Below are 27,437 nucleotides of genomic sequence, written 5' to 3' on the forward strand. Positions count from 1 at the left end.
TCCTGGAATCACCTGACCCCCGAAGAGGCGGAGCTCCGCTCTAGCACGCCCAGCACGCCCCACCCCGCTCGGCCCCGCCCAGCGCCCCCCTCCTGTAGGGGCGGCGCGGGTTGTGAGGTGTCTTCGCATGGCGCCTGCGCAGTGGGCAGCGGCGCGCGGGGCGGAGGCTTTATAACCGCTTAGTCGCTGCCTCTCGGTTTCTGTCTCTGGGAAGGCGGCTGGGAAGGCGGCTGAGGCGGCGGCGGCGGCGGTAGGGACGCCGGCTGAGGGGGCGCTGAGGCGTGAGCTGTGGCGGCGCTGGGCGCCCCTCGCTCCTCGACCTCTGGGGACCATGGGCTCCGAGAAAGACTCCGAGTCGCCGCGGTCTACATCCCTACACGCGGCTGCGCCCGACCCCAAGTGCCGCAGCGGCGGCCGGCGCCGGCGCCTCACCTTCCACAGCGTCTTCTCCGCCTCGGCCCGCGGTCGCCACGCCCGGGCCAAGCCGCAGGCCGAGCCGCCACCCCCGGCCGCGCCGCCGCCGCCCGCCCCGGCCCCTGCCGCGGCCCAGGCCCCGCCGCCTGAGGCGCTGCCCGCCGAGCCGGCCGCCGAGGCCGAGGCGGAGGCCGCGGCGACGGCGGGGCCCGGGTTAGACGATGAGGAGGCGGCGGAGGGCGGCGGCTCGGGCCCGGAGGAGGTGGAGTGTCCGCTGTGCCTGGTGCGGCTGCCGCCCGAGCGGGCCCCGCGCCTCCTCAGTTGTCCGCACCGCTCGTGCCGGGACTGCCTCCGCCACTACCTGCGCCTGGAGATCAGCGAGAGCCGGGTCCCCATCAGCTGCCCCGAGTGCAGCGAGCGACTGAACCCGCACGACATCCGCCTGCTGCTCGGCGACCCACCACTCATGCACAAGTACGAGGAGTTCATGCTGCGCCGCTACCTGGCCTCGGACCCCGACTGCCGCTGGTGCCCAGCCCCGGACTGCGGGTGAGAGCGGGGGCGTGGCCCGGGGGCGGTGGCCGCGGCGGAGGGGACCTGGGGCCTGGAGCTGGTCACCGCGTGTGACCGGCTCCAGGGGCCGTCTTCTGCGCACCGTGTGTGTGTGTGTGTGTGTGTGTCAGCGTGGAGGGAGAGGTGAGGGATGACCAGGGGGGAGGGAGGGCCAGGCGGCAGCTGCGGCGAGCCGGTAACCGCTAACCATCCGCACGCCCAGAAGAGTAGCGTAAACGCACCCAACACCCCACCACTGCCCGAGGGCTTGAAGTGGGGGCTGAGCAGTCGGTGAGAAGGGAGCTGTCCATCAAGTCAGGAGGCAGGGTGAGGCCGTTTTTGGTCGGGTAAATGCCCCTCTGTCCAGAGGTAGGGGATATGTCTTAATGAGGATGGGGAGGGGATATCTGGCAAAGGATGGAATGAGAATATCATTCTGAGGGGGCAGCGCTTTGGAGGGGTGTGTCCATTTGGCTAGGGGCATACTTTGCAGCGTTTCAGGAAAGGGGTGTTCTATCCGCCCACCACTGCTGAAAGTTGGAATGCAGGTGACTGAAATGTCACTAACGGGAAAGGACAGCTCCCAGGCAGCGCTCTGGGGGCACCCTGGGCATTGTGGTCTGTCTTCTGTGCCAAGCTATTGGGAGGCCCCCTGTAGTTCTTAAACTGTTGTCTTGGGCAGGGTGCAGAGTGGTCAGACCCGTTCTTTGTCCAGAGAAGCAACGGGGCACTGAAAAGGATGCCCAGAGGTTGACATGGTAGGAGGAAATGTGTTTCCCAGCTCCTCTGATCTTGAGTTCTTGGCGATGCATCATGTATGCTGACTTTTTAAGGTCAGTGAGAAAATATGCAGTAGATGCAGAGACACAATACTACCAGATTTCACCATCTGGAGCATTCAGTGGACACCGCCCCCCTACCCCCGACCCTTACCTTTTAAAATCTGATTGTGTGTTACTGTCAGTACGTCCCATGAACGATTGCATGCAGCAAAGAGGGGCGTCAGACTGTGGCATTACCTGCTCTGCGACCTTGGACAGATCATTTTATTCTTGTGTGTCATGTTTTGAGGACAAAAAGATGGTAGGGACTCCTAGTAAAAAGCTGAGTGTTCGTTTCTTTCAAAGGAGTTAAGAAAGGCTCTTAATTGTAGCCTATATATCAAGGCTGTTTTAAGATTTCCATGATTCTGCTATTTGTCTCCTTCAAAAGAAGCCGACTTACAGTGTCTAGGGGGGTAAGATGAGTTATTTTCTTCTATTTTTCTGTTCTGACAAACTTGTTTAGAGATGGATGTGTTATTTAAGCTCACTGAGTTGGGGTTTCTAAATTACTTTGAAGTGTTGTGGTCAAAGGTTGGGGCATTTAACTATGGTAGGTCACTTTCACTTTCAGTTAATAAGAAAGAACCTCGGTAGGCTCTTGGAAAAGTTTGCTTATATCTGGAGATCTGGTCATCTTCCTAGCCTGAAGAGGTTAATTTACATGGTATTGAAGTTTTACAGACACTATTGATCTATTTTCTGAACCAAAGGAATATTTACTTAAGAGAACACTGCTTGGTTAACTTTGGAATAGTAGATTAACTCCTTTTTCAGATATGAATTTCCTTGAATTTTAACTGAGAAATGTGGCATCACTGATTATATTTCTGGAGAAGTTCTCTTTTTGTTTTTATTTCTCTGAAGTCAATCTCTGTCTTTGTTCACATCAATAAAAATGGACAGGAATTAATTTACAATCTTGATGATAACTCTAAACCATTACTGATTTAGAAGTTTTTTAAAAATTAGGCCATTTCTTATTTTAGCCAAGTATTGGATTACAACCATCCAGAGGTTTTTTTTTTTTAATTAGTGAAAAAACTATAACAATTTTAATATAATCTTTAAATGTGTTATCTGTGGATTTAAAGGTGAAGTCTGGGAAAAGCAAGCAAGCTAGCATCTGAGTATCTATGTGTCAGTCATACATAATTTAATTTGATCCCTGCAACATTGTAAGATAGATTTGATCTTGTTTTACAGATAAGGAAACTGAAGTTTAAATGAATTGAGTGACTTGTTTAGGGTCATATAACTAGTGGATGGTGGAATCAGGCTTGGAACACTGGTCTTAACTCCAACCAAGGCCAGTATTCTTTTCTCTCAAAGAATAAAAAGCTTTTAAAAAGCATAGGCTTATCAGCATTATTGGGGATGCTACTGTTTGGGTTATTTCATCAATGTGGCCTAAGGACAATGTTGAGAGAGCCATATGCTAGAATCTGGTTTCTCTTCTGATTCTTATTGTTAACAGCCTATTACCTACTTTATTTTTCTTACCTGAAATAGGCCTAATCCTTTCCTTACTTGAGAAGCCTAATTGATATTTTCAGAGTGTTTTGAGAATTCAGTTGAAGGTGTTAGATAAACAGGGAATAACTTTAAATTTCTGTCACTTCCCAAATAGGTGGGGATGTGGCCAGTGGTTTTGCCACCTCTTTTTAATGTCATGAGAAAAATAGCTTGTTTTGTTTTGTTTTAATCAAACTGTTCTTTTCTTCTGGGTCAGGTAAAAATCATGGATGAGAACTAGAAGAGAAGCCTAAGACCCCAGTTGTCTCTTCTCATACCTGACCATCTTTACTGCCTTGCAGATTAAGTTCCTGCCAGCCAAATTTATCAAGTTCTTTTTTGCTCTCTGTGTGTATATGTGTGTATTTGGCAGGGTGAGGGGAGCATACAAGTGATCTGATCAATAGTTTTACTGTGATTACTCATGATAATAAGAACACTATATGTTAAATGATTCATTATTTGTTTATAAAATATTTGTGGAACAGAGAAAAGAATCTTGAATTTTTCTTTTTTCATACTTAAATACAATTTTATTTTATTCATAAATAAGGGAACTGATTTCTGTGGGAAAACATTCACATTATTATTAATATTATTAAGTACAATATTACCAAGTGCAATTTTTTTTTTTTTTTTTTTTTTTTTTTGCTGTGCGAGACTGTGGGATCTTAGTTCCTAGACCAGGGATGGAACCCGGGCCTACAGCAGTGAAAGCACCGAGTCTTAATCACTGGATTCCCAGGGAATTCCCACCAAGTGTAATCTTTAAAACATACTTTAAAATGAGATAAAATAAACTCAGAATACAGATAACTGACATTTTTATAGTCCTTTATAATCTTCAGACCGTAACTTCATTCAGAAATAATTTCATTTTAGTTTCATACAGGTAGATGGTGGTAAACTCATTTTATAAAAGAGAAGCCAGTTCAGAAAAGTTTAAGTGTGGGACGCAGTGTCTTACAGCTGATAAATGGTGCAGTTGATATGCTACCCCTTAGAGTCTCTACTTAAGCACAAGGTCTTTTCAGAAACCTCCAAATCATGTAAACATGTAATGTTTTCCTCTCAAGGGCCCTGTTAGCTATCTTTAAACCCCTTCAGAATCTCTAGAAGACTGAGGGGTGAGCAAAGGAGATGACAGAATATTTCCTGGCATACAGGGGGCAGATCTTCTGTACAGATGAACAGGAGATAAGGCTGTCTTGACCTAAATTCTTTGTGCAGGTCGACCACTCCAGCCTCTCATTGCTGCCTCTGTCTCCTGCAGAGTCCCCCGTCCCACCTGACCCCAGAAGGTAGTATCACTTATTGGCCTTCCTAGATAACTGGGCTGGATTATCCCATAAACAGGAAGCTTCTGTTTGTCTCTTAACACTTTTATGAGGGAAGAGCAAGCTCCCTGAGCAAGACAGATTTCTCAGTCAGTGAGGGAGGATTTTTCCTTTCTGAAGCCTTCCTGAACCTCTTCTCTCTCTCTTTTTTAAAAAAAATATAATTTATTTATTTTTTATTTTATTTATTTATTTTTATTTATTTATTTATTTATTTTGCGGTACGCGGGCCTCTGACTGTTGTGGCCTCTCCTGCTGCGGAGCACAGGCTCCGGATGCACAGGCTCAGCAGCCATGGCCCACGGGCCCAGCCGCTCCGCGGCATGTGGGATCCTCCCAGACCGGGGCACGAACCCGTGTCCCCTGCATCGGCAGGCGGACTCTCAACCACTGCGCCACCAGGGAAGCCCCTATTTATTTTTTAAAGGTGGAGATGGGGAGCTTTTTTAAAAAACTGTTTATTTATTTATTTATTTTGGCTGCTCCGGGTCTTAGTTGCAGCACGCGGGATCTTCATTGCAGCATGCAGGCTTCTTAGTTGCAACATGTGGACTTCTTAGTTGTGGCATGCGAACTCTTAGTTACGGCATGCATGTGGGATCTAGTTCCCCAACCAGGGATCGAACCCGGGCCCGCTGTATTAGGAGCATGGAGTCTTACCCACTGGACCACCAGGGGAGTCCCCTGGACCTCTTTTCTTAATTTAGCTCTGTACCTTCATTTTCATAACTCTTTATTCCCCCTACAATGCCCCTCGCTATTTACATCATCCTACAGCCCAATATGTCTTTCTCATATTTGCCAGAGTACTCATTCTAAAGTGGAACATTTTGTATCATTGCCCTGCTTAAAACTGCTCATACCTGACCTACAAGATGACTTCTTATGTCTTTAAGAACTTATTCTTTATATGATCTATCCTTAATGATTTAAGACCCTTTATGGTCTCCAACCATCTTTTGATCTTATTTTCTATTTTTCACCAAAATCAATATTTCCCAAGGTATAGGCATTACTATTGAAAAGAAAAATGTTTTATGATTGAATAAGCTTGGGAAATGTTGGATTGAACAAAATAAAGCAGCTCTATTTCTGAGCTCCTTAGACCCTTTAAAAAATACTAATATACACTGTAAATCTTGTTAATGCTAATATGCAAATCTTCAGTCTGGTATAATTTCAATAAACTGAGATCACCAGGAAGCATGTTTTGTTTTGTTTTGTTTTGATGACATCTTTAAAGCATACCTGAAACTTTCCCTATTTGCAGTTTTCTAAACTCCTTTAATAGTTATTCTGTCCTGCCTTCTATTACTGTCCTTATTTAACACTAAATCTTGTGCTCTGAGTAAACTGAGAGCTCCTCTAGACTGGGATATCTATATTCTAACTTTCTCTACAACTCTGAACAAAATCTTTCACTTAGATCCCAGAAGAACGGGATGAATAGTTAAATTTTTGTTACAGGAGATAAAGAATACAAACACCACAGTTTTGAGAGGAGAAACAGATAAGAGGAGGGTGTGCTAGAAGAGGACAGACAAGTAATCATTAAACAGACACTTTACAAAATCATATGGTGTTGAAACTTAGGTGAGTACTGGGTATTACAAAAAGGACTTAGACATGGGCCTCTTGACAGGGAGTTTGGCCTGGTAGAGGAGACAGATAGGTAAGTAGGAAGATAATTATAAATGCAATGTAATATATATCAAAGAAAATACAAGTGTTCTTAAAAGATGGATGAAAGGTTTTGCATGATGGTGTCAATAAAGACTTCGTGGAGGAGGTGATATTTGATCAGGGCTTGAAGAATATGAGTAGAAATTTATACCAGACAAACAAAAATGAGGGTAGAGAAAAAGGTGTCTTAAACCAGAATGTTATGAGCAAGTGCATGGAGGTATAAAAATTCAAGACTAAGTCTGGAGTCTCCTTTGGTTAGCCTCTGGATATACAATATGAAGAACATGATCTGGGAAGTGACTTGAGATCCATCTGAAAAGGTAGATTGGATTCAGATTTATAGGTCTATCTATGCCATGCAAAGAAGTGTAAGTTTGAAGGACTTCTTTCTTTTTTGTTGAAGGATTTTAAGCAAAAGAGTAACATCATGATAGATAAACTTCTGGAACTGGAATTTGGATTGGAGTAGGGAATAAAGAGACAGCAGTCTCTTGCAGTTGTCTGGTCAAGAGATGACATGGGTTTGAACTAGCACAGTAAAAAGGAAGATAGTAAGAGTATGGCTCATTTTGACAACTTGGCCCATGTTTCCCACCCTTATATATGCTCAGGATCTGTTTGTGAATGATTGTATAGCCTGGAACGGTGAAGCACAGACATAATATAGGAACACATTTCTTTAACTCCCAGGGTTTGTTGGAGCATAATCAAATTCATACTATTGGGAATTTTGCCCCCAGGGCTGGAGTAAGGTAATGCTGTGGTCTAGCTTGTCACATATTGTAATGTTTCTCAAGATAGGAAATTAACAAAATTAACAAAAGTTGTATGAACTTAAGGGGGGGAGGAAAGGATGCTTCTGTGTTCTTAGCATCGTGCAATTTCCTCCACCTTCCATTTAGCTTCTAATTAGCAGACCTGAATGCTCTGTTCAGCTAAGAAAGCAGAGTAGGAGAGAGGCTCCAGTGTAGGACATTGAAGAGAGGGAACAAGATAGTCAAGGCAGTTTTGGTCTCAAGAATGAAGGGTTTTTTTGACTGCCTGGGGTAGAAGATTGCCCTATTCAGAATTTAGGAGTTTGCTCCACAGAGGGGCTTAAACAGAATTTTAGGATTAAGTTATAGTACTTGACATAAAGAAAGCCAATAGATACACGGATAAGTTTAAAAGATTGCTTTAGGGAAAAGTAATGGCCCAGGAGTAGAGCTAAATGACCTGGGCAAAGTTAAACACCCAAACAGGAGATGGTCTCTATCATTCATTCAACACAGGTATTTTAAGCATGAATCAGTGTGCTAGACCCTGGAGATTAAAAGATGGTTGATACTTTTCCTTGTCTAGTCTGGTTGGGGAAGCATACATAGAAACAGATAATTACAATATAATGTGTTGATAATTAGAATATAATGTGTTAAGTATTGTAAAGTAATTATGCACAAACACAAAGTGGGCAAGCAACTGCCTGGAGAGGTTAAGTGGATTTTATAGAGAGGATGACATTTGAGCTGGTTCTTAAATGGATAAGTATGTGCCAGGACAAGAAGTAAGGAGAGAGCATTTCAAGGCTGAAAGGAATAGAATATGCAAAGGCCAAGAAGTAGGACAAAACGCGCTGTTTATCTATACCATAACTTTTGGGGCAAGATCTCAAATGCAGTTTGTTTGTTTGTTTTTAATAAATTTATTTATTTATTTATTTATGGCTGTGTTGGGTCTTCGTTGCTGCACACGGGCTCTCTCCAGCTGCAGCGATTGGGGGATACTCTTCGTTGCAGTGCGTGGGCTTCTCATTGCGGTGGCTTCTCTTGTTGCGGAGCACGGGCTCTAGGCGTGTGGACTTAAGTAGTTGTGGCACACGGGCTTCAGTAGTTGTGGCTCGCAGGCTCTAGAGCGCAGGCTCAGTAGTTGTGGCACACGGGCTTAGTTGCTCCGCGGCACGTGGGGTCTTCCCAGACCAGGGCTCGAACCCGTGTCCCCTGCACTGGCAGGCAGATTCTTAACCACTGCACCACCAGGGAAGTCCTCAACTGCAGTTTTAAAACATGTTTAGTATTTTTTTAATAGAAATTTATTTTTTTATTATTTATTTATTTATTTATTTTATTCATTTATTTTTGGCTGTATTGGGTTTTCGTTGCTGTGCGCGGGCTTTCTATAGTTGCGCCGAGTGGGGGCTACTCTTTGTTGCGGTGCACAGGCTTCTCGTTGCAGTGGCTTCTCTTGTGGAGCACAGGCTCTAGGCGCACGGGCTTCAGTAGTTGCAGCACTCGGGCTCAGTAGTTGTGGCTCACGGGCTCTAGAGCACAGGCTCAGTAGTTGTGGCACACAGGCTTAGTTGCTCTGCGGCATGTGGGATCTTCCCAGACCAGGCCTCAAACCTGTGTCCCCTGCATTGGCAGGCGGATTCTTAACCACTGCACCATCAGGGAAGTCCCAAAACATGGTTAGTTTTAAAACATGTTTAGTTTTAAAACTCGAAGGCTGCAAGCACCTATACTTCCATTTTAGGGATAGAATCTAAGGTTTGGAGATTTTAATTAGCTCAGTGTCATGCAGTATGAGTCAGGGGCAAGGAGCCCAGACCAGGCACCCAAAAACAGGAATTCCAAGTCTCGTGCCCTGAGTAATTCTGTGTCATGGTAATAGGTTGCTGGGGGTTCTGAGTATTTGGGGTTATTTTACTTCCTTGGAACCAAATTCCACACCCAAAATTGACATTGTCAATACTATCAAATATTCTTTGAAAAAAAAGAAGAAGCTGTTAATAAATATTTACTCCCACCATGTGAGGTAGGAATGGATCATGAAATGCTCAAGACTTCCTGACTGGCAGTCTATCTAATATGTATTGTCAGAAGTTGACTTAATAATTTTCTGAGATCATCCAGTACCTTTCTCATTTAACACAAAATAGCAAGCAAGTCACTTTCTTCAGGAGAAACGCTTTTTATCTTTAGTAGTTATTTTACAACTAGGTGGGATAAATTTGCTCAGAACTCCTACAGGATATGAATCATTTGCATTCATACATTGACCTCTTCTCACTTTGCTGTTTCTGAGAAGAGTTTTAATACAGCCTGTATTATGTAACATAGATGATACCTTGTCATCGGTAATTTCAGTGTCATTCTCAAATCAGCTTGCAGAATCTATGATGAACCTGAGAACTTAACTTGCTATCGTGAACATCTAATGTACAATCAAGTAAGCAAACAAACCATAGAATAAATCTAAGAAAATGTTATTAGTCTTCTGTTTAAGCTGTTTGAGGTCTTTGACTATTGGAGTAGAACATGGAATAGATGACAAAGCCCCGATGGCAACACCTAAGCCTGAAATCATTGACCTGTCTAAAAATTGTTTGAACTTTCACAACTGCTGTCTTCCATTCTTCATTTGTTTGTTTAAATTACTTTTTTTTAAAAAAAAGAATTATTTTAAACAAGTGTCTACTTGTTAGTCTGTGCATTTAGTTGACATTTTTAGAATTAGTCAGAAAGGCTAATAGTTTGTAAATATATTGGATTGTTTGTAGGAAAGTAATTCTTGGTAAATAAACATGAATTATAAGAAGCAGTTGATACTGGTGCTGATAGATTCTGAATTGTCCATCTTTACTAAGAATATGTGTCAGAAGGGATTGGGGGGAGATACAGCCATATTCTATGTTAATTCATAAGATAGATGAGTGGTATTCTTGGATTCTGGAACCTGTCAAGAAAGAAGAGATTTCAAGGTATACATTCAAATTGGAGAAAATGAGCTTTCAATAGAAGTTGATCACGAACCCATCTATGTTCATTGTCTCTCAGTCTGTCGTCAGACCAGCTTCACTATGAAACTTAAAAAAGTATTGAAATTATAAAACTCCCAAAAGAAAACATACGCAGAACACTCTGACATAAATCATAGCAATATTTTTTTGATCTATCTCCTAAAGCAGGGGAAATAAAAGCAAAATTAAATGGGACCTAATTAAACTTAAATGCTTTTGCACAGCAAAAGAAACCATTGACAAAGCAAAAAGACAAACTACTGAATGAGGGAAAATATTTGCTAATGATATGACTGATAAGGGGTTAATATCCAGAATATATAAGCAGAGAGAAGGTGTGGAGAAAAGGGAACCCTCTTGCACTGTTGGTGGGAATGTAAATTGATACAGCCACTATGGAGAACAGTGTGGAGGTTCCTTAAAAAAACTAAAAATAAGGCTTCCCTGGTGGCACAGTGGTTAAGAGTCCGCATGCCAATGCATGGGACACGGGTTCAAGCCCTGGTCCGGGAAGATCCCACATGCTGCGGAGCAACTGAGCCCGCGCGCCACAACTACTGAGCCTGCACTCTAGAGCCCGTAAGCCACAACTGCTGAGCCCGCATGCCACAACTACTGAAGCCCGCATGCTTCTCTGCAACAAGAGAAGCCACCACAGTAAGCCCATGCACTGCAACGAAGAGTAGCACCCGCTCACCGCAACTAGAGAAAGCCCACACGCAGCAATGACAGCCCAATGCAGCCAAAAAAAAACTAAAAATAGAACTACCATATGACCTAGTAATCCCACTACTGGGCATATACCCTGAGAAAACTGTAATTCAAAAAGAGACATGTACCACAATGTTCATTGCAGCACTATTTACAATAGCCAGGACATGGAAGCAACCTAAGTGTCCATCAACAGATGAATGGATAAAGAAGATATGGCAGGGGCTTCCCTGGTGGCGTGGTGGTTAAGAATCTGCCTGCCAATGCAGGGGACCACGGGTTCGAGCCCTGGTCTGGGAAGATCCCACGCGGAGCAACTAAGCCCGTGTGCCACAACTACTGAGCCTGCGCTCTAGAGCCTGCGAGCCACAACTACTGAAGCCCGTGTGCCACAACTACTGAAGCCTACACACCTAGAGCCTGTGCTCTGCAACAAGAGAAGCCACCACAATGGGAAGCCCTCTCACGGCAACAAAGAGTAGCCCCCACTCGCTGCAACTAGAGAAAGCCTGTGCACAGCAACGGAAGACTCAACGCAGCCAATAAATAAATAAATAAATAAGTAAAATCTATTAAAGAAAAAAATTTTTTTAAAAAGATGTGGCATTGGGCTTCCCTGGTGGCGCAGGGGTTGAGAGTCCGCCTGCCGATGCAGGGGACGCGGGTTCGTGCCCCGGTCCTGGAAGATCCCACATGCCGCGGAGCGGCTGGGCCCGTCAGCCATGGCCGCTGAGCCTGCGCGTCCGGAGCCTGTGCTCCGCAACGGGAGAGGCCACAACAGTGAGAGGCCTGCGTACCGCGCAAAAAAAAAAAAAAAAAAAAAAAAGATGTGGCATATATACACAATGGAATATTACTCGGCCATAAAAAGAAACGAAACTGAGTTAGTGAGGTGGATGTACTTAGAGTCTGTCATACAGAGTAAAGTAAGTCAGAAAGAGAAAAACAAGTACTGTATGCTAACACATATATATGGAATCTGAAAAAAAAAATGGTTATGAAGAACCTAGGGGCAGGACAGGAATAAAGATGCAGATGTAGAGAATGGACTTGAGAACACAGGGAGGGAGAAGGGTAAGCTGGGATGAAGTGAGAGAGTGGCATGGACTTATATATACTACCAAATGTAAAATATATAGCTAGTGGGAAGCAGCCACATAGCACAGGGAGATCAGCTCGGTGCTCTGTGACCACTTAGAGGGGTGGGGGATAGGGAGGGTGGGAGGGAGACACAAGAGGAAAGAGATATGGGGATATATGTATATGTATAGCTGATTCACTTTGTTATAAAGCAGAAACTAGCACACCATTGTAAAGCAATTATACTCCAATAAAGATGATAAAAAAAATTAAAAAATTTTTAAAAAGACGGTAATTTAAAAAAAGAGAGAGACATGTACCACAATGTTCATTGCAGCACTATTTACAATAGCCAGGACATGGAAGCAACCTAAGTGTCCATCGACAGATGAATGGATAAAGAAGATGTGGCACATATATACAAATGGAATATTACCTGGCCGTAAAAAGAAATGAAACTGAGTTATTTGTAGTGAGGTGGATGGACCTAGAGTCTGTCATACAGAGTGAAATAAGTCAGAAAGAGAAAAAAAATACTGTATGCTAACACATATATATGGAGTCTCAAAAAAATTGGTTCTGATGAACCTGGGGCAGGACAGGAATAAAGATGCAGTTGTAGAGAATGGACTGGAGGACATGGGGAGGGGGAAGGGTAAGCTGAGATGAAGTGAAAGAGTAGCACTAATATATATACACTACCAAGTGTAAAATAGATACCTAGTGGGAAGCAGCTGCATAGCAGAGGGAGATGAGCTCAGCGCTTTGTGACCACCTAGAGGGGTGGGATAGGGAGGGTGGGAGGGAGGCGCAAGAGGGAGGGGATATGGGGATATATGTATACATATAACTGATTTACTTTGTTATACAGCAGAAACTAATACAACATTGTAAAGCAATTATACTCCACTAAAGATGTTAAAATTTTTTTTTAATAAAAAGTAAAACAAAAACAAAATATATAAGCAGCTCATACAAATCAACATCAAAAAAAATTTTTTAATGATCCAGTTGAAAAATGGGCAGAAGACCTGAATAGACATTTCTCCAAAGAAGACATACAGATGGCCAGCAGGCACATGAAAAGATGTTCAACATCATTAATCATCAGAGAAATGCAAATTAAAACCACAGTGAGACATCACCTCACACCTGTCAGAATGGCTATCATCAAAAAGGCCACAAATAACAAATGTTGGCAAGGATGTGGAGAAAAGGAAGCCCTCATACACCATTGGTGGCAATGTAAATTGGTACAGCCATTATGAAAAACAGTATGGAGGTTTCTCAAAAAATTAAAAATAGAACTATCCTATGACCCAGCAATTCCACTACTGGGTATTTATCTGAAAAAAGAAAAAAAAGACCAACACAAATTCGAAAAGATACATGCACCCCAATGGCAGCATTATTTACAATTGCCAAGATATGGAAACAACCTTAAATGTCCATCAACAGATGAATGGATTTAAAAGATATGGTATATATACACAATGGAATACTACTCAGCCATAAAAAATGATATTTTGCCATTTGCAACAACATGGATGAACCTGGAGGGTATTATGCTCAGTGAAATAAGTCAGACAGAGAAAAAAAAGATACTGGATGATATCACTTATATGTGGAATCTAAAAAATAAAACAAACTAGTGAATATAATAAAAAAGAAACAGACACACATAAATAGAGAACAAATTAGTGGTTACCAGTGGGGCGAGGGAAGGAGTAAGGGACAGGATAGGGGTAGGGGATTAAGAGGTACAAACTACTATGTATAAAATAAATAAGTTACAAGGATATATAGTACAACAGAGGGAATATAGCCAATATTTTATAACTATAAGTGGAATATAACTGTTAAAAATTGTGAATCACTGTGTTGTACACCTGAAACCTAATAGAATGTTGTACATCAACTAAACTGCAATTTAAAAAATGTATACTTGCTTTAGTTTTTGCTATTGTACTTTATTTTACAAATGTTCTATCCTTTAAACAAATTCTAATTTTCTAACTATATCAAATCATCAAAAGGAAATAGTTTTGTACCCTTATTTATGAAACTTGCTGGGACAAACTGCTCCTAAAGCAGCTTAAACTATGACTGAATACATGCTAGAAATTCAGGCTGGACTTCCCTCGAAGTCCAGTGGTTAAGACTCCACACTTCCACTGCAGGGGGCACAGGTTTGAACCCTGACCGGGGAACTAAGATCCTTCATGCCATGCAGTGCGGCAAAAAAAAAAAAAAAAGTCAGGCTAAGTATATTTTCCCCTACTTTTTCAGGAGATAAATGATATGTGTTTTTAGAATCTCAAGAAACAATTTACTTTCTCACACAGAATGTTTTACAGTTTGTTAGGTGTGCTCGTGCATGTGTTATTTGTTATATGTGTGTTCTTTCCTCTGCATCGTATGAAGTGGTGGGGGTACCACACAGTGTTACCCCATTGGGACTGATGCATGTCTTAACTTACTTATATCTCTTCCTGTTTCCTTACCCAGGTATGCTGTTATTGCCTATGGCTGTGCCAGCTGCCCAAAGCTGACCTGTGAGAGGGAAGGCTGCCAGACTGAGTTCTGTTACCACTGCAAGCAAATATGGCATCCAAATCAGACATGCGATATGGCCCGTCAGCAGAGGGCGCAGACATTGCGAGTTCGGACCAAGCACACTTCAGGTCTCAGTTATGGGCAAGAATCTGGACCAGGTATGAGTTGGCATTGTCTCATTTGTCTCTTTATTGATATTTCATAATGTGAGCTCAAAGCTGGGAGAGTTTACCTTACTGTATAACTCAAGGATTAGAGAGCAGAGACTATTTGCTTTTTGTTTGTTTGTTTTTATAAATTTATTTTTATTTATATTATTTATTTTTGGCTGCATTGAGTCTTCGTTGCTGCCCTCGGGCTTTCTCTAGTTGCGGCGAGCGGGGACTACTCTTCGTTGTGGTGTATGGCCTTCTCATTTCGGTGGCTTCTCTTGTTGTGGAGCACAGGCTCTCTTGGCACGTGGGCTTCAGTAGTTATGGCACACGGGCTCAGTAGTTATGGCTCACGGATTCTAGAGCGCAGGCTCAGTAGTTGTGGCACACGGGCTTAGTTGCTCTGCGGCATGTGGGATCTTCCCGGACCAGGGCTTGAACCTGTATCCCCTGCACTGGCAGGCGGATTCTTAACCACTGCACCACCACCAGGGAAGTCCCAAGTGCAGAAACTATTTGGTAATACTTTCAACACTATTTGGTATGTAGCTTCTCTCTCTGACTCTCTGGGTTGTCCAACCCAGGTGAAATTGGAATAAAGCAAAACTGAATTCTGTACTTTCTATCTTCTTAGTAATATGTCTCAGATTGGAGAGCAGTTGAGTCCTTTAGCTAGGGGCTTTTTCAGAACTTTCACTATGAGCAGAAAGACGTTTAGTATTAAAACTGTACTGTTTTCCTACTAGCTTTAAGTACATCACTGGTTTTGGAAGTAGGGTACAGATTTAAGGAAAGGAAATAATATTAGTATGGATTAATGATTAACCTTAAAAGGAGGAATATCACACATTCAGTTCCAACCTTGACATGTGAGAGTGAACCTCTTTTAAATTGTCAGTGTGTTTATTACCTTTTATAAGTGTACTTTATTTCACTGATGTCATTTGAGAGAAACTAGTAGGAAAGATTTTACCATTCACTTTTTCCTGGCACAGTATAATCTCCTAAATTCTCTTTGTAATAGGATAGTTCCTAGCTTGCTGTGAAAATTACCAGGTGTATGCAACATAGCATACTCAATTGTTTGTAGGTTTCGAATTTTAAAGTATCATGGGAAGGGACTGTGGATTATGTTAACAGCAAATCACAGTGATACTTGTACCTGAGAAATGAGTTCCCTGAACTAAAAATTTTCAAGACTTAAAGCCAAATGCAGGCTGCAGACTATTCTTCCTGTAGGACTGTGCTTTTAATTCTGCCAGCCTATTGGCTGCTGAAATTCCATTTTTCTTGGAACCATCTTTCTCTCTAGGGAAGTCTCCTTGCTCGGAGTGTGGCTCTAGTGCTGTGTAAGATGCCAGATTGGGGGATAGGCAGCTCAGTATGAGACAGGATCCATTTTATGAAATTTCCTGAGATCTAGACATAGCCAGCCTTCCAGTGAAGTGGGTTGCACAATTTGGAATCCTCAGTCAAGAATTCTTGACTGCCTCTTCATTTCTTGTGCATACTCCTAGGAATAATAAAATCAAACGAGGTTTAACTAGGGATATTTTTCTACCCATTCTTTATCCCCCACTTAGCAGATGACATCAAGCCATGCCCACGATGCAGTGCTTACATTATCAAGATGAATGATGGAAGCTGTAATCATATGACCTGTGCAGTGTGTGGCTGTGAATTCTGTTGGCTTTGTATGAAGGAGATCTCAGACTTGCATTACCTCAGGTGAGATGAGAAAGTGTCTATTGTTTTTGTAGTCTTGTTCTCTTACTGATTTAGGGAAAAGGATGTCAAAGAAACATCGTTGTCTGTCCTCTCATTACAGCATAAGGAAGCTGTAAAAAGTTCCTCTGAAACACCCTTCCAATCATGTTTTTCTCCAGCTCAGCAACTTCCAGTGACTGTTTTCCATTACCTTCCAGATAGAGTTCAGTTTCCCTAGCATGGCTTTTAAGGTTTTCTGCAGTCTGGCCCCAGTATACCTTTTTCCATTTTGCTTTCATAAATGCTATGTCCCAGATTATCTGTGTCTCTTCTGTGTTATCTTACCTCCATACTTCTTCATGTTCTTTCCTTCACCTGGAATGCTTTCTAATCACCTCACCCCCCAGCAACCCCCTTTTATCTCAACTGTTCAGTTCTTATTCAGCCTTCAAGGACCACTTTAAATGCCATTCCATCTCTGATGCCTTCCTGCAGTTTTTTCTGCCTCCTTCTTTACTGACATTCTTTAAATGTTCTATAAACATCATCATGACTTTTACTTCATTTACTTGTCTAATTTTGTTAAACTATATTAAGAGTCTTCAGGCCAGTATTACCTTTTTATAGTTCCTTGGATGTAATAGTCATTAAAATATTGTCCTGAAGGAGTTAATATTTAAAAACTTAACATTCATTGTGTGGATGAAACATTTTCATTTCCAATTTAGCAAACATTTGATTACTTACAGTATACCAATTATTGGGGACACAGGGGTGTGTTAAGACATGTTCCCTACTTTCAAAATTACTTACTCTATCTAGTAGAGAAGACAGTACAAAGGGAGTGGACAAAAGTGGTTGGACTCAGAAGGGCTGAGTGTAAAAATAGCCAAACTCAGAGTATGAAACTGTCATAAAGGGTATGATGAAGTCTTTTTATATCCTATCCCAGTAAGATGGTTTGCAGTATCTACATATACCAAGAAAACTATGCAAATCAGAGAGAGTTCATTAGCTGCAGGACACAGTATGTCTGGATGAGATGTCAAGTGCATAGACTATGCAGGATCCCACGTAGTATCACTCAAAGAAGTAGGTTCAGTTTGGTGGGTTAGAGAGGACAGAGTGCAGCAGAAAAGAATGGAAAAGAGGTTTCAAGTCTGGAGGCCTGCCTTTACGAAAAAAGAAAAAAAAGTAAAGAGCCAGAACTCTAATAGTCTGGCCTTGTCCTTTGCTCCCCCTCATATAATAAATTCATTTCTTGTAATCTTTTGTAACTGTTAATCACACCTATAGAAAAGAAGGCTCTTGCTCTTATCAAGCTCTCTGATGACAATAGCTGCATTTGTAATATTGACTAACTTCAGCATGTTTCCTCTGTAGCCCCTCTGGCTGTACATTCTGGGGCAAGAAACCATGGAGCCGTAAGAAGAAAATTCTTTGGCAGCTGGGCACATTGATTGGTGCTCCGGTGGGGATATCCCTCATTGCTGGCATTGCCATTCCTGCCATGGTCATTGGCATTCCTGTTTATGTTGGCAGGAAGGTAAGATATGTTGAGTTCTGTGCATGTTCCATCTTCAGGTTTGTTGGTAAAGGTTTGAAGGAAATGGGGAGGAGATAATGTTTCAGAGCTGCCTGAAAACCAGCTGGTTCTTAAATAAAAATAATTTCTTAAATGGATTTTCATAAATCCCCAAGATATCTGAAAGTTCTTATTAACATCCTGGGCCTGGTTTGTCTCAGTGACTTAAAGGTAAAATGCTTACTTCACTCCCCTGAGTTACTTTGTCTCTTCTTATATTAACTTTTTCTGTATTAGTTTATATCATCCTGGTCTGAGTTAGATTAAAATGTGAGAAAGATGTCTCTTTGACATGGGGGAATATGTTTTAATATAGATAACTTATAAGGGAATATTCACTTACCCTTTTTCTCCCTAGCAAAAAGATTGATGTCCTAACCTGCTGACCTGGATTTTCTTTCTTATTCTTAGATTCATAGCAGGTATGAGGGAAGGAAAACCTCCAAACATAAGAGGAATTTGGCTATCACAGGAGGAGTGACTTTGTCGGTCATTGCATCCCCAGTTATTGCTGCAGTTAGTGTTGGTAAGAAGCTAGCCAGGACCATGACTCCTCCCCTTACATGACCCACTCCCATCGGCTTTCTGGCCTCGCAGTTTAGCCAGCTGGCCGAATGTTTCACCCTGGATGCTCCTACATTTTATGTCAGACCCACCTTGGGAGTTTATTAGGTACTATTATTATTATCAGCCACACTAAAGTATCAGAGTTTGGGATCTTTCATTCGTAAGTTAGTGCCTAGAACTCCATCTGGCACATAAAAAAGATTGAATTAAAAAATATTACTTTAAGGCCTAGTTTTTCACCTTTCCTCTTCCTTCTCCACTTGCCACAGAACCCACAAAACAAAATTACTTTTGATTTGCGTAATACCTCACAGTATTTTGGGAGGCATGAGGGTCTGTTTTAGAATAATAATAATATAATATTTTCTGAGACTCTCCATGTGCCAGGAGCAGGTCTGAGTGTTTTGCCTGTATTAATTTATTTAATCCTCACAGCAGCCCAGTTGTAACAGAAAGGTACAGTAATTTGCCCAAGGTCACTTAGCTGGGACATGAATTAAGGCAGTCTGACTTCAGAGTCTGGGCTTTTAACAACTAAGCCATTCTGCTTCCACAGCGACAAGATTTTGGAATTAACACTTTGGGGGGATTCTAAACCCTAGGAGTCACTTATTTAATGTTTGATTATTGATTGGTTCTTGGATTAGCACTTCAGCAGTAAATGGAAGGGGGGAAATGAAAGCAACATATATTTACTGTGCTGAGCACTGTACATACATTGATCATTGGCAACCCTATGAAGATATGTCCAAGGTTATAACAGCTGGTAAATTGGAGACGGGATTCTAATCCAGGCCTTTCTGATTCCAAGTCCAGTCATCATTCTGTTGGACCAGGCTACCTCTTTAGCATAGCTATCTTCTGTCTTTTCTTGGCCCTTTATAAAGTGGTTTGTCTGTATTCAGCCCTGGGAAGGAGAATTCAGGGCAGCTGCAACCTGATGGCCTGCTGACATGTTTCCTTATCTTCCTCAGGTATTGGTGTCCCTATTATGCTGGCTTATGTTTATGGGGTTGTGCCCATTTCTCTCTGTCGTGGAGGTGGCTGTGGTGTTAGTACGGCCAATGGAAAGGGAGTGAAAATTGAGTTTGATGAAGATGATGGCCCAATCACAGGTAAAAGGAGAATTTTAATTTCCCTTTGAATTTATGGAACACAAGATAAAAGTCAGTAAAATTCAGCACATTTTACAGAGAGATTGACATTGGATTATGTTGGCTAATGAGCTTTATAGGAGGTAAAGTATTTTTAGCTTTTCATTTCTTTTTTCCAGAGTTATTAGGTTAATTCCCCTGGTACTTGCCTCTGTGTGGCAGGTACAAACTAGTAGGACTCCAAGTAACTCTAAGTATGCTGGTAATAGTAAATTACATAATTATAATTATAATAAAGTCTTATATCTGCATGGTACTTTATAATTTTCAGAAGACTTACACAGTTATTATTTTCACTTGGCTTTTACAACAGCTCTGAAGAGAGAGGGCCAGGTCTGTTATTATCCCCAATTAATGGGAACTTATTTAAGCCTTTGTCTCAACATCTGTTAAATGGGTTTAAGAGCTTCTACAGAGCTGGAACTATAGCAAGTCTTCTGACTTATACTTTGATGTTGTTTCCACTTTACCATATTAACTAACCTGGGACACAGAGATCCCCAAAGGTCTTTCAAACTTCCTACTAGAGTCAGCACACAACCTAAGTGTATTTTGAAATTTTCATGTTTAATTAGATGACATCTATAGTGTACTGGAAAGAATAGGAGACTTAGAATCAGATTGTAGTTTTGTGTGACTAGCTACAGACAAGGCATTTAGTTCTAAGCTTTCATTTCCTCACCTAAAATTGGGGTTACTACTTCCTAGTTATTGGGAAGATTACATGTGAGCATATGTTAAAACACCGGATATGTGGTGGCTGCCTGTAGTAGCTATTCATTAAGTGAATAAATGAGTGTTTTTCTACGTGAATATTCTCTACTCTGAAGAGTCATTGCAGGAAAATGCCAGACTCTGTTCTGATGCTGTGCTATCATCAATTTAGATGTTTGGTTCCATCCCCAGTGGCAGATGCCTGGCGAGCCCTCAAGAATCCCAGCATTGGGGAAAGTAGCATTGAAGGTCTAACAAGCGTATTGAGCACCAGTGGAAGCCCTACAGATGGACTCAGTGTTATGCAAGGTCCATACAGTGAAACAGCCAGCTTTGCAGCCCTCTCAGGAGGCACACTGAGTGGTGGCATTCTTTCCAGTGGCAAGGGAAAATATAGCAGGTAAGCAATTTCTGACAGAACAGTTGGAATTATAAGAAGTAACATATCATATTGAGCCATTTCTCTGTGCCAGGTATGTCTCATATAGCATCTCATTTTGATTTAATCATCAATGGTGTTTTTTTGTTTTGTTTTGTTTTAACTTTTACAATTAGAAAATAGGCTACAAAGGTTAAGCGACTTAAAAGTTCTGTTTCTTCCCACTGCACCATAGTGGCTCCATATAAAGAATAATTTTTTTTAACACAATAATCCTGTGTTCCTGGCCAATCTCTCTCTGTTTGTTTGTTTGTTTTAATATTTATTTATTTATTTTATTTGGCTGTGCCAGGTCTTAGCTGCAGCACACGGGATCTTTAGCTACAGCATGTGAACTTAGTCGTGGCATGCATATGGGATCTAGTTCCCTGACCAGGGATCGAACCTGGGTCCCCTGCATTAGGAGCACAGAGTCTTAGCCACTGGACCACTAGGGAAGTCCCAATAAAGGATAATCTTGACTTCAGATCCTCCCTATACTACGTTAGGCTGCCTCCATCTGGAAGGGGAAGAATGCATTTTTGTAGAATTCCCAAGACTGTGTCCTCCATTAGGCTTATCACTGGCTTTTGGTTGAACAGCATTTATACTGTATCTTGTTGGCTTATTGGTGCTGTGATCCTTAAAACCTTCCTATTCTGATTCCCATTTGATAGATAAGGTAAATCAATTCTATAAACTTGTGTTGAGAATATGTAAAGCTTTATGACTAAAAAGGTTATGACTTGGTTGGTCATTTTACCAGTTAGAAAAAACAACATATTCAGAGGAGCATAGCAGATGTTACATGAGAAGCAGTTATTTGAACGCACTGGAGAAGAGAGCCCTGGGGAGGGGTAAAGGTGGTACAAAACAAGGTAGAGAGGTAGGGGAGATGCTTGCCTTCAGATATCTGAAGGGCCTTGAACTGGAAAAAAGGATTAAGAGTTCTGCCTCATGCCAAGAGATAGATTAAGACCATTTGGCAGAAGCTAGAGGGAAACTAATTTTGTTTCATTATAGAGACTACAGGAAAATCTATATAAAGTCCAAAGAAGGGGTGGATTACGTTAGTAGATACTGACCTGTCTATCCCTGGAAGTGTTTAAAGTGAGACCAGAGGGCCATTTGGCTATTAGAGGGAGTCAAGCAACAGATGGCAGATGGACTGGATCCCACACCTGAGTGCTTGTCAGTTACCTGGGAGCTTTTTAAAAATAGATGTCAGCACCCTATCCCAGAATTAATAAATTAAAATCTCCCAGATTCTCTCCTAATCTCCTAGGGATCTGTGTTTTGAAAAGGTTCCCCAGGTGATTTTAGCATAGCCATTGCACAGACTAGCATCTGCGAACCACCTAAGGTGATAGATGGCCTTTGTGAAAGGCCTCTTCCAATTCTAACTGTGATTCTATGGCAGAGCTGAAACTAGGACCCAGGTCTCTGACTCAATGTACTTTCCATTGCACTGCCTCATTTTCCTGAGCCATGGCACATTTTTGAAGGGCATCTAAGGCTGGAGCAGCAGAGCAAAGACTCAGGCAGCAGGATGGAGGTTGGTTGAATGTGCAGCTGCCGGCTGCTGCTGACCTGTCTGCGTTTCATGACTCTGGTTGTTTCTTGTTAGGGGATCCCGCCCGCACATGCTGGAGAATTCACTGCTGTGCTTTCTTAAAACCAACACCCCTGTAAATAAGCAGACATAATTGGAGACTGACTTGCTGAAACTGCAACTTAGCCAGTCCAGCTGTTCCAGTTCTGTGAAAGCCTTTTATAGGAAGTGAATGAGTCAGATGGGTTTGACTGTGAAACCCATTATGAGGAAATACTTAAGTGTGCAACCAAATGATACTGGAGTCAAGAAAGGAAAAGCTGTGGGTTCTCTGAGACACCATTGGGAAAGTTTGCTGCTCTTGTCGGAGGTTGACTCTTATTATGTCCTTTAAGCTCATAGGCTGGGGGTAATTTGATTGCTAAATGTTTAAGTTCCTAGTATGTGCAAGACACGGAGGGTAAAGTGTGAATGAGGTGTGGTCTCTCCTTTTTTGGAGCTCACAGACAACTGCGAAAGAGATGCATAAATTGATTTAATAAATAGGTAGGTGCTGTGGGAGCACTTAGCAGGAAGTGACTGGTTTGATAGAAGAATGAAGGGAGATGATACTTCCTTTGTTGTTAAGGACTGAGTATGAGTTTGTCACATAGAGAAAGGAAACTTCCAGAGAGAGGGACTAGCATATGCAAAGTCATAGAGGTATAAAATGTGTATAGGTGTGTAAGGAAAGAAAAAAATTCAGTGTGATTATGATTTACCTATGGTGAGAGATGGAACTGGAGAGAGAGCTTAGAGGCGAATCAGTAGACCTTAAATGCCTGTTGGCAAGAGGGAGCCAAGAGAGGGCTGTTAGAGTGATCAGGTTTTTGTCCACGTTGGCACTGATCTGGAAGTTGTTTGACTTGGACTTAGGGCTACTGGAAAGAGAGCCCAATTGCAGTTACCCACTCGGGAGCTGTTGAGGGCCTGAAATTAAACAGTAGCAGTGGGGATGGAAAGGAGGGGACGATTTCAATAGATAAATTTAAGAGAGAAGATGTGTGGGCATCTGTTTGAGCTATTTGACATTTGGAGAAGATCAGATCAACTCAATTTGCAAGAGAATAATGGAAGAGGTATGTGCCAGGAAGCAGACTGTCTCGGAATACCCAGGTCTCGCATTAACTTAAACGTCCCCTCTTTACACAGGTTAGAAGTCCAAGCCGATGTCCAAAAGGAAATTTTCCCCAAAGACACAGCCAGTCTTGGTGCAATTAGTGACAACGCAAGCACTCGTGCTATGGCCGGTTCCATAATCAGTTCCTACAACCCACAGGACAGGTATGTGAACAGTCAGAAGCCTAGGAGAGGTTGCATTTTTTTGGTTGGGTTTTGGCCTTAGAAGCTCAATGCCTCATGTTAGGGCTCTGTGTACCATCTAGTGTGATACATAGTGTGTATACCCTGTGAATTCATCGAGCAAGTTCTTGGTATGGGAGTATTTGGCATCTCTTGATTGATTTTTCTTGTTAGCACTTGATTTTTAGAGGTTCTTTCTTTCTTCCTTTTCTTTTTCCTTTTTTTTTCCTTTTCTTTTCTTGGCTATTGCAACAATGTAATTATTCACATGGAACTGAAGAGCTAGATTGGTATCCATTGATGTATGTATGTGGCTCTATGGTTTCTGCTCTCATGTTGCTCTTTGCTTGATGTGGCTTCTGTAGCCTATTTTTCTTTATATTTGAGAAGCTAGTGTATCTGGTATGGTGTGACTGCAGCACTCCCTACTGGAGAGATTCTGGTTTCTTCTAATTGTGGCAGAGAAGTAAAAAGCTGTGACTCTTCTTTCACTTTCATATTTTGAGTAAGATAGTGTGAGGCTCTGAACCTTAGATGAATTTTGGAAGGTCATTTTTAGTTGTTTAAAGAAATTGGCAGAATAACTAATAAGGACCTACTGTATAGCACAGGGAACTCTTCTCAATACTCTGTAATGACCTATATGGGATAAGAATCTAAAAAAGAGTGGATATATGTATACATATGTATAACTGATTCATTTTGCTGTACAGCAGAAACTAACACAACATTGTAAATCAACTATACTCCAATGAAAATTAAAAAATAAAGAAATATAGAAATTGGCAGAGATGTTTGTGTACATATTTTAAATCAACAAAAAGATCTAATTGTTCTTCTCCATCTTATTTTTGAGTGTTAGGTTAAATTTTATTTTCTCTAAAAGTGAGCTCAATTCTACTATTTACCTATATTTTCGGACTTTCTAATCCTGAACCCACAAACTGCTTTTACCAACAGGTATAGCATGACCTATGCATGATTCAGCAAAGTGGATTTTGTCTCCACAGAGAATGCAACAATATGGAAATCCAAGTGGACATTGAAGCCAAACCAAGCCACTATCAGCTGGTGAGTGGAAGCAGCACGGAGGACTCACTCCATGTTCATGCACAGATGGTGGAGAATGAAGAAGAAGGTGGTGGTGGCGGTGGCAGCAATGAAGAGGATCCCCCCTGCAAACACCAAAGCTGTGAACAGAAAGACTGCCAGGCCAGCAGACCTTGGGACATCAGCCTGGCCCAGCCCGAGAGCATCCGCAGTGACCTGGAGAGCTCTGATACGCAGTCCGATGATGTGCCAGACATCACCTCGGATGAGTGTGGCTCCCCTCACTCCCAGGCCGCAGCCTGCCCCTCAACACCCAGAGCCCCAGGTGCACCGAGCCCAAGTGCCCATATGAACCTCTCTGCCCCAGCTGAGGGGACGACTGTCTTGAAGCCGGAAGATGCAGAAGCCAGAGTATGAAGTGGAATAAATGCTCCTGTTATGAGAAGCACACTTGTAACTGCATCTTTTGTAATCTTTATTGGGGGGCAGGGATTTATGTATTTTATTTCAAAGATTCTCTGGTCACAGGTTTTCCCCAGGGAAATTCTGAGAAATTTGCAATTTATTACCAGAGGAAACATGGAAACTTTGCCCCTAGTTCCACCCCCCATCCCCCTTGCCCCCCCACCCTTTTTTAGTTTTAATTTATTGGTTAAACTGATGGTGGCAATCTGTGAGGTGTGTCAGAGTGTACAGATGTATGTGTGTATATTGTATGTATGCTAACATATTACTGAAGGACACATTTTAATAAAGATTTCTGTCGTAATTCAACTCCTCTCGTTTTCCTTGGCTTGGATAATTCTCCAGAGCCAAGTGTTTGAAACAGACCACTACATCTTTAACAGTCTCTAGATCTAAGCTTTCCTAATCCCAGGGAAGAAGGATGGTATTCTAACCAGACTGAAGTGGAGTCATCTGTAAACCAATGACTCCTAGTATGACAGGAAGCAAAGCCAAGCTTGATTTGGACTGTGTAGTCAAACTGAAGAATTAGCTGAGTCAGCCAGATAGAGAAGCTGGAGATTAAAATGAGCCTTGTTTGCCCTCTAGAGGCAGCTGTGTAGTTTTCCTATTAAAGCTTTATTTACCCCTTTCTGCATTATAGTCACTATTAGAAACGTGCTTCACAGGAAGGAAGGGGTATCAGTTCCAGTGGCTCTTTAGAAATCCCAGTGAATGTTGCATGGTTATAAGTTGGGGAGCAGAGTATTCTTACTGGATAAAGAAATGTACCTATTCTGCATAATCACCAAGCAATATCCTAGGCGTTTGTTATGCTCCTGGGTTCACATTCCCTGTTCCAAAAAACTCTCTAGTTTTGCCAATCTAGTTTAAGTAAGAGGGACTAAGGAATCTGACTAGGATTTGTAATGAAAGGAGAGAGGAGGCATGCCATCAAAATCACAATATATTTAATTTTATCTGATCTTATAATTTTGTCAGAATTGAGCTAAGTTAGTGCTACTTGGGATTTTGGCTCTGTCTAGAATAATGGCCTTAGAAATGAAAGCTCATACATAGTATAGCAGAAAAATTAAAAGATTCATGAAACCTGAGATTCCAAATCTGGCAGTAATTTACTCTGTGGTTGTGTGAGTCAGTTAGTCTCTCATGCCCCTAATATCCCCAACTCTCAGCATTTAAGGAGCTTCCAGTGCCAAACTTCTCTGTCACTTTAGCCCTGGGCCCAGAGGAAGAATTGAAAACATCCTTCCCCTGAGGACCAGATGGCTTTCTTTTTACTTTCACAGATGCACCTGCTCTTTGTCTTCCTGGCCTGTGCTTTTACTACAATGAGGATGATGAGTCTGGACAACAGCCATCTTGGAAGATTCTTATCTCTTGGGCACTTCAACCAGACTTGGCACGTTGTCCTGCACCTGGGACAGGAGGTGCTGTTAGTGGACTTTGGGTCTCTAGAAGAATGACCAAGGGGGTGTCTTTGTGTGAAAAAGGGAACTGTTGGGAAAAGGGGCAGACTGAAATCTCTGAAATGCAAATTATCAACTTAAGACTTGTATTTCTCTTGAAGCAGGATGAAGAGAGCAGTTAACTTGGATAAAATCAAGGAAGTCTTTTGGAGGGGCAAGAGTTTGTAGCCAAACCTGTATTATTATTATTTTGTGTGTGTGTGTGTGTGTGTGTGTGTGTGTGTGTGTGTGTGTGTGTGTGTGGTATGCGGGCCTCTCACTGCTGTGGCCTCTCCCGTTGTGGAGCACAGGCTCCGGACGCACAGGCTCAGCGGCCATGGCTCACGGGCCCAGCCGCTTCGCGGCACGTGGGATCCTCCTTGACCGGGGCACGAACCTGCGTCCCCTGCATTGGCAGGCGGGCTCTCAACCACTGCGACATCAGGGAAGCCCCAAACGTGTATTTTTATCTAGGCTCCAGTTCTTACTGCTGCGAGAGTTGGACTACTTACTCTAAATGTGTTTACACTTAGGCAAAATGGGTGTCATAATCCTAATTATGGAGTTGTAAAGATTAAGTGAGATGGCATACTGAAAACGCTTTTGTTAAAGGCCCATATTTTTTTTTCTCCTGCAGGAATAAGAAGAAATAAGGGAGATTATGGGTGCCATCTAAAAAAAGCCCAGATCTCTAGACCAGAGGCTATGAAAAACTAAGCTTATTCTAATCTTTTGCAACACTATTGTATCTCCTAGACATTAGATGAAAAGGCCCGTCAGCACCACCTGGAGGAGAACATGAGTAATGCGTGGGAAAAATTGATTCTCAGTTTAGAA

General features: G+C 42.1%; 1 protein-coding gene and 1 non-coding gene across 4 annotated transcripts; one reads left to right on the plus strand and one right to left on the minus strand.

The window, feature by feature from the left end:
* Nucleotides 1-224: 224 nt before the first annotated feature.
* RNF19B (ring finger protein 19B) lies at nucleotides 225-26,710 on the plus strand. Of its 3 annotated transcripts, XM_067012200.1 has the most exons (10): nucleotides 247-963; nucleotides 14,400-14,605; nucleotides 16,186-16,327; nucleotides 17,690-17,852; nucleotides 18,303-18,417; nucleotides 19,433-19,573; nucleotides 20,519-20,726; nucleotides 23,488-23,619; nucleotides 24,648-24,708; nucleotides 26,442-26,710. In XM_067012200.1, the coding sequence occupies exons 1-10, from the start codon at nucleotides 332-334 to the stop codon at nucleotides 26,616-26,618; spliced, it is 1,977 nt and encodes a 658-aa protein (XP_066868301.1). In that variant the 5' UTR covers nucleotides 247-331; the 3' UTR covers nucleotides 26,619-26,710. The 3 variants fall into 3 exon arrangements, with proteins under 3 accessions (XP_058926898.1, XP_066868301.1, XP_058926904.1); XM_059070915.2 differs by lacking the exon at nucleotides 26,442-26,710 and having other exon boundaries at nucleotides 225-963; nucleotides 16,183-16,327; nucleotides 24,648-25,461; XM_059070921.2 differs by lacking the exon at nucleotides 26,442-26,710 and having other exon boundaries at nucleotides 24,648-25,461.
* TRNAR-CCU (transfer RNA arginine (anticodon CCU)) lies at nucleotides 21,130-21,202 on the minus strand. The gene has a single exon. It is a non-coding gene; the product is annotated as a tRNA-Arg (tRNA).
* Nucleotides 26,711-27,437: the final 727 nt, after the last annotated feature.

Source organism: Kogia breviceps, chromosome 1, assembly GCF_026419965.1.
Source record: "Kogia breviceps isolate mKogBre1 chromosome 1, mKogBre1 haplotype 1, whole genome shotgun sequence".
Taxonomy (NCBI): Eukaryota; Metazoa; Chordata; class Mammalia; order Artiodactyla; family Physeteridae; genus Kogia; species Kogia breviceps.

What these genes read in the sequence shown, in the direction of transcription:
- RNF19B (XM_059070915.2), top strand. Translation starts at nt 332, where the DNA reads ATGGGCTCCGAGAAAGACTCCGAGTCGCCGCGGTCTACATCCCTACAC. An exon ending in TGGGCAAGAATCTGGACCAG is followed by an intron (nt 14,606 to 16,182) that starts GTATGAGTTGGC and finishes TCCCCCACTTAG; the next exon opens with CAGATGACATCAAGCCATGC. An exon ending in TCAGACTTGCATTACCTCAG is followed by an intron (nt 16,328 to 17,689) that starts GTGAGATGAGAA and finishes TTTCCTCTGTAG; the next exon opens with CCCCTCTGGCTGTACATTCT.